This window comes from Staurois parvus, unplaced genomic scaffold, assembly GCF_062004578.1.
Source record: "Staurois parvus isolate SC_StPar_1 unplaced genomic scaffold, SC_StPar_1.0 ptg000029l, whole genome shotgun sequence".
NCBI classification, from domain to species: Eukaryota; Metazoa; Chordata; class Amphibia; order Anura; family Ranidae; genus Staurois; species Staurois parvus.
In genome coordinates this window covers 10,608,348-10,621,950 of record NW_028317825.1, presented here as the reverse complement: position 1 = coordinate 10,621,950, position 13,603 = coordinate 10,608,348, and the positions used below count along the sequence as shown (strand labels likewise).

The window sequence follows — 13,603 nt, the reverse complement described above, 5'->3', positions numbered from 1 at the left end:
TGCTGTGGAACATCCAGGTGCTCTTTTGCAAACTTCAAACGTGCTGCAATATTCTTTTTGGACAGCAATGGCTTCCTCCGTGGTGTCCTCCCATGTACTCCATTCTTGTTTAATGTTTTCCTTATTGTAGAGGTGTCAACAAAAATGTTAGCATGTGCCAGAGATTTCTGTAGGTCTTTAGCTGACACTCTGGAATTCTTCTTTACCTCATGCAGCATTCTGCGCTGTGCTCTTGCAGTCATTTTTACAGGACAACCACGCCTAGGGAGAGTAGTAACAGTGCTAAACTTTCTCCATTTGTAGATAGTCTGTCTTACCGTGGACACATGAACATCAGGGCTTTTGGAGATACTTATGTAACCCTTTCCAGCTTCATGCAAGTCAACAATTCTTGATCGTAGGTCTCCTAAGAGCTCTTTTCTGCGAGGCATGGTTCACATCAGACAGTGCTTCTTGAAACCAGTAAACCCAAAACAGGTGTGTGTTTTTTAAGGGCAGGACAGCTGTCAGCAACACATCCAATATCATCACACTGATTGGAGTCAAGGTTGGCTCACTCCTGGCTCCAATTAGCTCTGGGAGAAGTCATTAAGCTAGGGACTCACATACTTTTTCCTCCCTGCACTGTGAATGTTTACATGTTATGTGCAATTAAACCATGGGAACATCTAATGTTTGTGTAGTATTATGTTCAGCAGACTGTGTTCTTCTATTGTTGTGACTTAGATGACGTTCAGAGCACATTTTATGCCCAATTCATGCAAAACTCCACGTAATCCCAAGGGGTTCACATACTTTTTCTTGCAACTGTATACCATAGTTTGTGAACTCTATAACTTTCCTACAAACTAAATAATGCATCCTAATTTGGGTTATTTTCACCAAAGACGTAGCAGAATACATCTCGGCCTAAATTTATGAAGAACAATTATTTATTTGCAAACTTTTATAACAGAAACAAAGAAAAACATGTTTTTTCTTCAAAATGTTTGGTCTTTTTTTTGTTAATTTAGCAAAAAATAAAAACCCCGGCAGTGATTAAATACCACCAAAAGAAAGGTCTAGTTGTGTGAAGAAAATGATAAAATTTTAGTTTGGGTACAATGTTGTATGACCGCGCAATTGTCATTCAAAGTGTGAGAGCGCTGAAACGCGAAAAATGGCCTGGGCAGGAAAGGGGTAAAATTGCCCAGTATTGAATTGGTTAAAATTGCACAGTGCTGAGTAGCAAAAAATAATGGTACTTGTCTGTTAATTCACTGGATTTATTTATTTAAATATATCAAAAAAAAATATATATAACTAAATCCGGTGAATTAGCAGACAAGTACCGAAATAATGCCGTCATGAAGAGGGTGAGACCTTCAAGTGGTTACACTTTTGTCACTTGTGATTGGTTTCTTCAACTAAAAAAAAAAAAAAAAGCTGTAAACTGAACTGAAGAGAAAAGTGAGGTATTCTGAATTAGTATTTGTCAGTTTTTTCTGTGAACACCGTGACTGAAGCGATGACCTCGGTGTACAAGGCGCGGATAACTGGTGTCTCATCAGCTGCGGGGAGGGGTCATTGTCACATGGTTCCTGGATGTGGAATGAATGCCATGGTATCCGGCATGTCTGTTATATAATCGTACTTAGTGTCCGGCACATCCTTCTCCTTCTAGGGAGGGAACAGGTTGTCACACCAGGTAGGTCGGTGTGTGAGGACAGGCACCACTGCATTATATCACAGTCCAGTCAGGACTGTCCTGGCTACACTACTTCCCGTGTGTGAGGCTGGAGGAGGGCGGGGCGGGTTGCTCGGTAACAGGCTAGTCCTGGTTCGTGATTGGCTAGTGTAGAGAACACTTTCATCAGGAGTGTGCACACCGGCACAGCTGCTCCTATGCCAGCTAAAAAAGAGAGTGAGGAGGACTCGGCGAGGAGTTTAGCTGACGAGTATTGCTGAGAGTCGCTCTCCGGACAGCCCAGGCAGGACCCTCTGCAGTCCCAGGACTGGTGGTGAGTCGCTCTATCTATGCTGGCTGTGATCTGGAGCTGCTGCTGGTCTGTTCTTACAATGCAGACTGTGCCATGACCGGCCCAAGGTTGGGATCACATTTGTGCGTTGCAGGAACACACAGGGCTGTGGATAAGTGGGTACCACCCAGGGGCAGACTGACAACTCATGGGGCCCCCGGGCAGTGTCCTTGCCCAAACTCAAAAAAGCCTATGAAAAAGGTACCAGGGGCATCTCATGGGGCCCCCTACTGACCCCGGGCCCTCGGGCAGTGCCTGAGATTCAGAATAGTCAGTCTGCCCCTGGTACCACCATTCCTCCTGTACGGGGCCCAGGCCATCAGGTGGGCCCAGTCAGGGAGCGTGATTGGCAAGGGGGCAATTTCTGGAACCGATCCCCTGTATGGCTCTCCCTGCAGCAGCTGAGAGCTGGCTTCTTCTCCATTCCCTCCTGCTGGCTTTCAGCTGCTGTAGAGAGAACCATACAGGGGATCGGTTCCAGTAATTGCCCTCCAGTGCACCCATCACCCTCCCTGTACACCATATGTTTCCCCCCTCTGCCCAAGCCCCCCTGTGTGCCCCCACCCTCACAGTGCTGCAGGGTTTGCTCCTCTCCTTCCCACTGGCAGCTGAAAGCACAAAATAGGATCCTTCAGGATGGCGAGTGGGGGAAGGGTCCTGTAAATATGTCACATTTACCAGCCCCTTATTTTCCTGAATGAACACAATGAGTGATCAGTACTGATCACTCACTGTGTTCATTTGTAACTGAAGCATAGTAAACTGAGTTGGTGGTGTTTTTTTTTTGGGGGGGGGGGGGGTGGTTCTAACAGGTTGGCTGTATGGGGTCTGTGGTTTCTAACAGCAGCCCTGGAAACGCACACTAAATCACATGCTTTCCGGCAGCACACAAAAATGTGCAACCCTTGTGCAGGCACACAACCGTGTCATTCATTCTTACTGGTGCTCCCCCTCCCCATTCTTCTCGCTAATGCATCTTGCATTTTGGTTCTGCGCAACTTTTTTAAAAAAGGATCATACACTTCTTTAGTGCATTTTTCACGCATAGGGCAGCCCATTCATTTTATTTGTGGAAATGCACTAAAATGCATGCACGGTCTGTCGTGCCTGTGTAGTTGTGAATGGAACCTACAGGTGATCATACTCACTACAATCTGTTTAAAATTTACCAAAACCACATGATAGGAGGGAAACCGAAATAATCCATTCACGTTGTATCCAGTTGTGGTGATGTTGAATGATTAGTTTAACCCCTTCAGCTGCGGAAGGTTTTACCCCCTTCATGACCAGGCCTTTTTTTTTTTTTTTTGCTATTCGGTACTGCACTATTTTAATTGGTAATTGCGCGGATATGCAATGCCTGTACTTAAACAAAATTTGTTGCATTTTTTACACACAAATAGAGCTTCATTTTGGTGGTATTTGATCACTTTTATTTTATTTTTTGTGATATAAATGAAAAAATACCTAATATCTAACAAAAAAATAACACCCCAATAAAAGTACAGGTGTACCTCGGTTTATGAACGCCTCGATTAAAGTAATTTTTGGTTTACAAATGAAAATCCATTGAAAATAATGCCTCGGGTTACAAATTTTTTTTCGCAATACAAAATGTATATCGATGCCCATTTTTAAATGCAATTGCCGACTTTTTTTTTTTTTTCACTATAGCTCACAGAGTTAGCTGTCACTTTCCCCAAAGCTAAAGGATACTTTGTTTATTTTGGCCCAGGAAACAAGCTAAAAGGAAACATTGTTTGTTTTAACTGGGAGAAATAAACTAAAAGGAAACTTTCTTTCTTTAGCTGGGGGGAAAGTGACAGCTGATTCTCTGAGCTATAGTGAAGAAAAAAAAAGTGGTAATTACAGTTAAAAACAGGCACTGACCTATAGTGACTGAAACATTTTTTTTTTTTTTTTTACTTCTTTCTGACCTCCGGAACGGATTAATTCGTTTTCAATGCATTCCTATGGGAAACCACATTTCGGTTTACTATTTTTTTGCAATACAAAATGCCCTGGAGAATGCATTAAATTTGTAAACCTAGGTAAACCTGTATATTGATTGGTTTGTGTGAAAGTTATAGCACCTACATTGTGTGTATATATACTGTAATTTTAATTTTGTTATACTAATGGTGGTGATCAGCGACTTATAACGGGACTGTGATAGTGCGGAGGGCAATCTGACACTAACTGGCTCCGGGGGGGAACTATCTAACTGCCAATTACATCACCAGTGACATTAATTCAGTGATAATACTATACACTGTCACTGTATTAATAACACTGGCTGGGAAGGAGTTAACATCTAGGGCACTCAAGAGGTTAAATATGTGCCTGTCTATGTGTAATGTGTGTAAAGTGTGCTGCTTTTACTACCATATCTCTCAATTTCTCATTTCTGCTTTGCAGGGATGACAAACTGACAGATCGCTCCCTGTATACAGAGCTCTGTGTTGTTTACCAACTCAGAGATCTGGGCTGTGATTGTACACAGCCAATCAGCAGGTTCCGGCCTTGGAAACATTGACTTACAGACAGGCTCCCGCTGTGTGCAATCACAGTGGATGCCAGTTGGGGGCGCGCTTGTGCATGCCCTAAGACGGGAAGTAGGCACCGATGTGCCTGTATGACGCTTTGCCCACAGAAGCCACCCATCTGCTGTACATTGTAGGCGGGCAGTCACCAAGTGGTAATATATAAAACAATATAGAGGTTGGTGTAGCCTGATGGTCTTGGATAGGCCTACCTCTACACACAATTTCCTCTGTAATGGACTTTTTTCACTAACCAATGACTGACTATGGATTTGGTTTTACTGTCTCAGTGCAGTTAGTGCCAGTTCACACTGACTTGTGCTAAAATGTATAGAAAATGTATGTACATTTCCATCCATTTTAGTCATGCGCTGGCATCTGTTGACATACATTTTGACGTCCGTTGACATGCACATCAGCATGCGTTAAAGCTGCTTTGGCGGTTTTTCTCCCACACTTACTTACTTGGTTCTATCTAAGATTATAAATGTAATAAGTGATTACAACCTTTTGTCTAAGCATGAATTTAGCCAATCCTCATGTGGCTAATAGCAATAATGTTAATGGCAAAGGAAAACAACTGTGCAAAAAATAAAGATCTAATTTATTTACACAGCAAAGAAGCTGACTACTAATCAATCATGACAAAATAAATAGTAGCTGGTATAATTTTAAAAGTAGTAATATTACAATCAGGGGCGGACTGACAACTCATGGGGCCCCCGGGCAATAGGGGATCACGGGGCCCCTGTGTCCTTGCCCAAACTCAAAAGTGCCTATGAAAAAGGTACCATGGACATCTCATGGGGCCCCCTACTGACCCTGGGCCCTCGGGCAGTGCCCGAGTTTCCAAATGGTCAGTCCGCCCCTGATTACAATGCAAATACAGAATGTTACTAATACAAAGAGATGACTATAGGACAGAAAGTTATAGAAAAGAAATAGAGCAATGCTGATACATTACACAGACATCCTGATGTATTGTAGGCCCAAAATATCTATCACAAAGCGTATTGCATTTTCACTGCATATCCTGCGCATTGTGTTGACATCTGTGTACATCTGTTGTGTTGCACTAAAATGCATACTTGTTGCGGTTTAGCACAACGCAGGTCACCACAGTATTATGGCGTGAATAGGACACATTTGAAATGATTGTCCTGCTGTTGACCTGTGTTTTACAGCTGCGCTAAAACGCAGATCAATGTACTGGTGTGAATTGGCCCTTAGACATTTAAATATTGTTTTGAAATGCCTGCCAAATTCAGCAATGCTAATGCTGCTGTCCTGAACTGTATATACCTCATCAGCTCCCTGTTTTAACAATTGTGAGTGCCATTAATAAGCAGTAAAAATGTGGCCCACTGGTCTAAATTCAGTTCCTGTGTAAACAGGGCTTAAGGGCTTGTTTATGCTTGTGGTTTGGGGGTGGTAAACACCAGCAGGTGGGCTGCATTTTTACTTCTCAATTGCTCCCCCTTAAGCTGCAAAAAGGTGTACACATGCACATGCAATGGTCATGATGCTTTGCTTTGTGACCGCAGCATGAATGATACCCCCTGACGAGTGTAGTGGACACTACTGGGGCAATGCATGTTTATGACATATCACCTTCACACCACCTGTTAAAAGCTCCCTGAGACGGGTTCTGTACGCGCATCACTTTTCAAAGGCAGTCCTTGCCACAAGTGTAATCGAGCCTTTAAACTGTTAAATAATAAGGCTGAATAAAGATTGTCTATCCGATTCAACCTGAGTGTCTGTGTGTCTACTGTTTTCCATATTCCTGTACATTGTGTTCACTAAGAAACATATCTGAAAGTTTTTATTAACTTGTCTACACTCCCCGCTGACACCACCAACTATGGAAAAAGAGTACCATATCCCTCCTGCACTAACTGTAAAGTACTCCTTGCACGTAGTTTAACCACTTGCTGCCCAATGACATCCCTATACGTCCTTGAGTTGCAGTGGTTCGGCTCCATGCACACTGGGCATTTTGATAACACCGGTAATGTTAGCTGTGTAAAGTCATGTTAAAAACGTGAGTTTCAGCTTTTTTTTGTGTTTTTGCATTAACGTTTAGTGGTGTTTTGCCACAATTAGTGGCTTTTTCTGCGTTTGCGTTTTTTTAGCGTTTTTTTGACCCAAAAAAATATTTATTTTTTGGTAAAAAAAATTCCAAAACCGCAGGTTTGTGGCGTTTTAACATGTTTTTCAGCATTCGAGCATTTTTACAGCTAAAAAATTCAGTCCTGGGTTGTTTTTTTTTATGCCAAAAAACGTCCTAGCCAAAAAAACATTGATTACATTCTGTATGTGCATGGACACATAGGATAACATGCTGGGGGGTTTACTGGCTGTAGAAAAAAATGTCAAAAGCCAAAAAAAGCCGCTGTAAAACGTCCAGTGTGCATGAGGACTGCAGCTACAGGCATCATCCCGGTATTTTTTTTTTTTTTATATTGTCTGGTAATGCTCCTTCTTTTTTTTTTTTTTTTTTTTTTGTAAGAGCACTTCCAGAGGCTAATTAGCCTCTGGATCACTTTTATAGGCACCCGCCACCTTCTTGGGCTCTTCCATCCCATCGGGGAAACCCGGGATTGAGCCAGAGACAGTGTAAACAAACTGTTTAATTGTTTTTTCTATTTTCTATGATTTTATTAAAGTGGTAGTAATCCCACTCTGTTAATTTTTACCTACAGGTAAGCTTATGATAAAAGTTACATATATGTAAAATGAATATCTCTTAGACGTGCACCGTTTCATTTTTAGCTGTCGCATGCGCTCTGAAGGAACGGCATACCATTCAGAAAATATGCCATTAATCTCCACCCTTTGGATGCACTCCTGTAAATGATTTGAGACAAACCATTTAAAACTGACGGGTTCTTGCAATGGTCAGCTTTCATTCATTTATTTAAGATCTTTATCCCAAAAGGAAAACAATTGTAGCTGTAACAACCTAAAAAGTGTTAGATGGAGTTCCGCTTTAGGAATACAGAAAGTGTTACTGGCTGGATCACAAAGTGAATATAAAGGAAAAAGCTTTAAAAAACCTAATGCAGCCACAACATTTAAGGATTGGTAAACTGCATTAGATTACATTTTTGATTTTGGGTTTAATACAACTTTAACCTCTTCATGGCCACGCTATAGCCAAAAGACAGTTACAGCGCAGTTGTCTAGTTCTGGGAGGGTGCCTATAGATGTCCTCCCAGAACTGCGTCCCCCTGTGTGCCCCTGGGGCATGCATCAGGTGCGCTCTGTGATCACTTAGTCCTTTGGACACAGCTGAAGACAGATCGAGGTGAAGGACCAACCACAGCGGCTCTTTAGCATATGATCAGCTGTATCCAATCATGTAAAACAAAATGTAAACAAACTTGCTGGTTATTGGCATTTCCTTTCCTAACGCGCTGTCACTGTGTGAGGAAAGGCAATCCTGACACATTTACACTGATAATCCGGGTACTGATCATCAGTGCCCTGATTATCAGCGCAGGCCCATCACTCCAGTATATCAGTGCCGCCTCATCACTGCCTGCCCCATGAGTGTGGCCTCATCAGTGCCCATGAGTGTGGCCTCATCAGAGCACATCAGTGATGAAACTTATTTGCAAAATGTTATAGCAGAAACTAAGGAAAACATTTTTTCGTTCATTTACCAAGAAATAAAATACCTCAGTGGTGATTAAATACCACCAAAAAAAGCTCTAGATGTCTAAAAAAAAAAAAAAAAAAAAAAAATTATTAAAATTATATTATTGGTACAGTGTTGCATGACCACACAATCGTCATCCAAAGTGCGACAGCGCTGAAAACTGGACAGGAAGGGTGGGGAAGTTCCTGGTATTGAAGTACTTAAAAGAGAAATATGACCAACCATTTTTGGCCATATGTCTCTTCTGTGTCACAGGAGTGCACTGACTTTTGCACTCCCGTGACTGAGAATCAGCTGACAGTGGGCTAAAGTGTGCTGTCAGCTGGCTCACGCTGCAGAGTCGGTCCAGGCTCTGGAAGAATCCCAACGATAATCTCAGCACTCTGGCCTTTTGACATACAATATACATTTATCAGAAGTTATAACTTGTACATGGGCTCCACCTTTACTAATGACTGCATTAATTATATAGATACACAAAAGGCAAACGGTTCATGTTCTAACTTTCTGCTGAGTCAGTGGTGTAAAAGGGCAGGCAGGTAACGTGAGTCCTCAATGTAAGCATGCGTCCCTATGGAATTCAGATATACTGTATAGCATAACACGTTTTGTCATGTTTTCTATTGTTACTGCTGGTATCGGGAGAAAGAACTGACAGGGGAATTGTTGCTCTAATCTATTATTAGAATGTCTATTGTTCTCAGTACAATGTTATTAGGCTCTAAAAGAACCTGTTAGAAATATGGAAACTGATATTGCTAGCTTGTTTCTGACGATAGAGACATCAGGGATTTCACCTTTATCCTTCTTTGCCTGGCGAGTCTCTGACTTTGAAGAGGCATGTGCATTTAGGTGCCTTGATACCAGGGGTGGACTGACAACTCATGGGGCCCTCGGGCAATAGGGGATCATGGGGCCCCTGTGTCCTTGCCCAAACTCAAAAAAGCCTATGAAAAAGGTACCAGGGGCATCTCATGGGGCCCCATACTGACCCAGGGCCATCGGGCAGTGCCCGAGTTTCCAAATGGTCCGTCTGCCCCTGCTTGATACTAGACGTACTGGGGTTGATTTACTAAAACTGGAGAGTGGAAAATCTGGTGAAACTTGTCAAAATTGAGCAGTCTGACGTTAGAAGCCGATTGGCTACTAGGCCAAACTGCTCCACTTTCTGTGTGCACCAGTTTTAGTAAATCTCCCCAGGAGTGTCCTTGATCCTGGTCAGTAACTAATCATTTAGTGAATGGGAACCGCATCCATGAATTTTGCACCTTCAATAAAAATTTCAATAGTGCCCGCCCAGGTTTTCTTAAAAAGAAACCTTTCTAGGAACATAGTTGCTAAGAGTAACACTGAAACTTCCATTGCCTTCTATTTCTGTGCCCATAAGACCAGTTCATAGATTACAGATCATAAAGAAATTAGAGAATCCACATGTAAGGCTACATTCCCATGGCCAAAAAATTTTACAGAACTTATTATGCATGTTTTTTTGTAACACAAACGTTCATGTGTAATGATCCGTAAATATTTGCGTTCTGTCTTTTTTTTCCAATACCTGCATCTGGCATACATATACAGTATGTCCTCAGATGCACATTTTTGGATTTTGTGTTACAGCTCTGAATGCAGTGCATGTTTACACAGCTGGGTGAATCTCTACATTGAAAACAATGCAACTTTGTTCAGATCCGTAAATAAAAATATGCTTGTAAATGCATTTTGTACAGCATGTGAATGAGGCCTAAGAGACACCTTTGCTATCCCCTTTTATGGACATGCAGGGAAAAATATTGTGGGAAAATCAAGTAAATGGGGTCCCCTGAAAGTGATTTAGACCACAATGTTATCAAGCCTAAATGCTACATTCCCCCTAGATCAGGGGTGGGCAACTGTGGCCCTCCAGCTGTTGTAGAACTACAAGTCCCACGATGCATTGCAAAACTGACAGTTACAAGCGTGACTCCCAAAGGCAGAGGCATGATGGGACTTGTAGTTCACCAGCAGCTGGAGTGCCACAGTTGCCCACCCCTGCCCTAGATCAATAGGGGTGCATAGTTTTCTGCCATTGCTGACCACCTTCTACAGTTACCTAGCTACTTTCTGCACGTTAGACTGCATACTTTCTCTGCTTTAGTGAATTCAGGTATTGAGACTAAGTAATCAGCATGACAGTCAAGTTAGTGGCATTTTCAAATAGGTTTGCAATGGCATTTTCCATATTTCTCTTGACTCAGGTTTTCTTTAGGTCAGATTCTTAACTGGCAATCTTAAATTTCTTAAAAAAAAAAAAAAGTTGTTTCAGAAACCTACAGATCACCTATTGAATACAGTGTTTTAAAGTATTAGCCCTCATTCACACAGGTATAAAAAACACCACTTTTAGGTTGCTTTCACACTGTTCTGTAGCAAAAAAGCAGGAAAAATGCATGTGCGTTTTTTCCGCTTTTCCAGTTTCTTGGGTGCCTGATGCCCAGCATGTACCAACAGGAATATTTAAGCTGTGCTAAAAATAAAAAACACTAATTCATAGATTCTGTTCTAAATTATACTAAGAAATAACTCGTAATAAATATCATAAAAGTCCAGCAAATACTAACCTATAAATAAATCCGGTAGAAAGTCTCCACAATTAATATTATGAAAGTCCACAAAGTGTACATATGACCAAGATATTGCACCAAACGTTTTTGGAAACCGTGCCAGGATAGATCCAAAGCTTCCAACTAAATGCAAGCTTACTGAAAATATATGACCCCCTAGTTTTAGAGAAGTCATAAGTGACATGTAATATAGAGTTTAGCGTTTGCTGCGTTTCTCCCAACTCCTTCTCAAAATCAGCAGGAAGCTTGATTTAGTCTTGGACATTGCCTTCAGCCATCAACTGCATTACCTCATAGAAAAACAAGCACAAGGTGCCCCTTGCACTAACAAATGATTCAGAACAATAGCACATTTTAAAAAAACATACTCCCAATGCCAATCAGACAAATTCCTGGGCCACTTTCAGGTTATGTGATGTCATCAGCAAATGGCTCTTCCCTACGCGTTTCATTCTGTATGATGTCTTTTGGGGCACCAAGGAAGTCCAATGCATTGGGCTTGGGAGGCGACAGCAATGCCACGCCCTTTTAACAGCCTATATTGTCGCATGGCCATGTTGCATCGTGCAATAATGGGGTTTGTTGCGGGGCTTCTATTTATAGCTCATATTAGGGATCTAATTCAAAATATTTCCTTCTCCAAGTAAATGTATATGGAGACACCATGGGGGCGATTTACTAAAATTGAAGCACACAGAATCTGGTGCAGCTGTGCATAGTAACCAATCGGCTTCTAACTTCAGCTTGTTCAGTGAGGCTTTGACAAACCTAGAAGCTAATTGATCACTATGCATAGGTGCACTACATCCTTTGTGCACCAGCTTTAGTAAATCTCCATCATGTGTTTTGTATCATTGTTAGATTCGCATTAACATTGCCTTTAGTGCTTCCTCTGGAATTTTGTCTTCCATTTTGGGCAAAGCAGAGGCTGAGGAGAAACTGAATGCTTGCCATCAATTGTTTGCAGTTTTGGTATCTAGCTAAATCTTTTTTTTTTTTTTTAAATCACTGGAACCTGGATGTGTAATACATTTCAGTTTTTTTTTTTTGTTTTTTTCCCAGTAATCAAGAAAATCACCATGAATGGAGATGAGAAGATCACCCAGGAGCTGTGCAAGGAATCTGAAATGAAAGATGGAGAGTAAGCTCTAAGCTGTAGAGTAGAAGGGAAAGCACACAACCTCTCAGCATAAGGTGTATCCAGTCCTTGCTGATGAGGTTCAGTAGGCCAAACTGTGCTGTCCATTTGTCATACCAAGTCTGCTTTAGCCGTTTACTGGGTGGGACATTCACTTACAGGCCTGCTATAACTTTGAAGTAATTTCTTCTTTTGAAGGGGTTATTTGCATATATGAAATGATGTGATGGAACAAGCGTTTCAACAGCACTTGCATCCACCATGTAAAGTAGAATGTCAGTACAAGTTCTGCAGCTTTAAGATATTGTTTTGCATGGCTTCCATCTTCACCCCGTCTTCCTTCTGGTTTCGTCGGCTCCGGCCATTTGAGTGGCTGAGCTGTGATGATGCCACTCCTGCGCATGCATATGGGAGTCACAGCCATGGCAGTTTTCTCAGTGGACAGCATACCATCCATTGAGCGTAGTGTGCATGCATCAGTGATGTCACCAACTGCTACTAAAGTAAATATCACCTAAATGGTGCATGTGTAGGAGATATTTACTGTACCTACAGTGGCCAAGCAGTAACTGCATTGTAGAAGATACAGTTACTGTTCAGGTATTCATACAGCCATGGGTGCTGCAGTTGCTTGAATACAGTAAGTGACACTGCTCACACTGTGCAGCATGCAGGCTGAACAAGGGAAATCTAGAAATGTATGGCTAGCATAACTTTTGGAGACAAATGAACACAATGATCTCTAAGGCTGTGTGGAACTAAGGGCACCAAGTAAATGCTTACTTTAGTTCCAACAGACCAAAGCCCGCAAGCTCCCTTGCCAGCACCAGCATATTCTCCCCAACTTCATCCAGTTTCCTGTCTTCGGCTTTTTCAATTAGTTGGTGTGGGATGATGTCGCTCCCTTGCATTGGAGGGAGTGTGATCATGCTGGTATGCAATGGCGGTGTACTGAAATGTGAACTGAGCTGTGCATGTGCAGCCCAGTGTACATTCCACAGAGGGTTGCGAACATGCAGGTGAATGTACTTTATTGCGGAAGATGCATGTCTCCTCTGCAATAAAAGGCCTTCATGTTCCTAATTTCTTCATTTAGTTTGGCTTTAACAGATTGCCAAATCCTCAAATGCCAGACTACAGGGGTTAGACAAAAAATAGAAGACTACATGATTGCAGGTGTAAAAGTGACCACGTTTCGTGTTGGAAGTGATAAAACATTCTTTTGTTTCTGCTGTGTGATGAGACACCTAGCTAACAGGTAGGGAACCTCACTTTCATCATTCACTGGATGTACTGCTAGTAATATGGAGTTGTGTCAGAACTTAATTTCCAACAGCCCTTGTACTGCTGTACTCAGAGTGAGATGCATGTTTGTTATCTCTGGTCACACTTTGCTTAAAGCGATATATGGAAGGTGGGTGCAGATTTTGGCCACTTTGGAGGAGGGGCAGTAAGGGATATGGTACGCTCTTGTAGGAATTTCTAGACTATTCCTCCTGGGTGACTGCTATGTGACACTGCAAGAAATAAATGTTTATTTTTAAACAGTATATATTGGGTTTACAAATACAACATTTAATACAGGGTGTATAAAACAGTTATTTGAGTACTAAAAATGTTCTAAAGAGGAAGCATATCAA

General features: G+C 41.8%; 1 protein-coding gene across 3 annotated transcripts in view; it reads left to right on the top strand.

Annotated features, from left to right (window-relative positions):
* The first annotated feature begins 1,584 nt into the window (after positions 1-1,584).
* LOC149471118 (apoptosis-inducing factor 3-like) overlaps positions 1,585-13,603 on the top strand; it is a 202,624-nt gene continuing 190,605 nt past the window's right edge. For 2 of the 3 annotated variants that reach the window (XM_089657819.1, XM_089657809.1), the window contains exons 1-2: positions 1,585-1,687; positions 11,888-11,966. In XM_089657819.1, coding sequence (XP_089513945.1) covers positions 1,585-1,687; positions 11,888-11,966 — 182 coding nt within the window. Of the gene's footprint in view, positions 1,688-1,754; positions 2,001-11,887; positions 11,967-13,603 lie in introns of those variants that run through there. The other variant, XM_089657825.1, reaches the window with a different exon arrangement.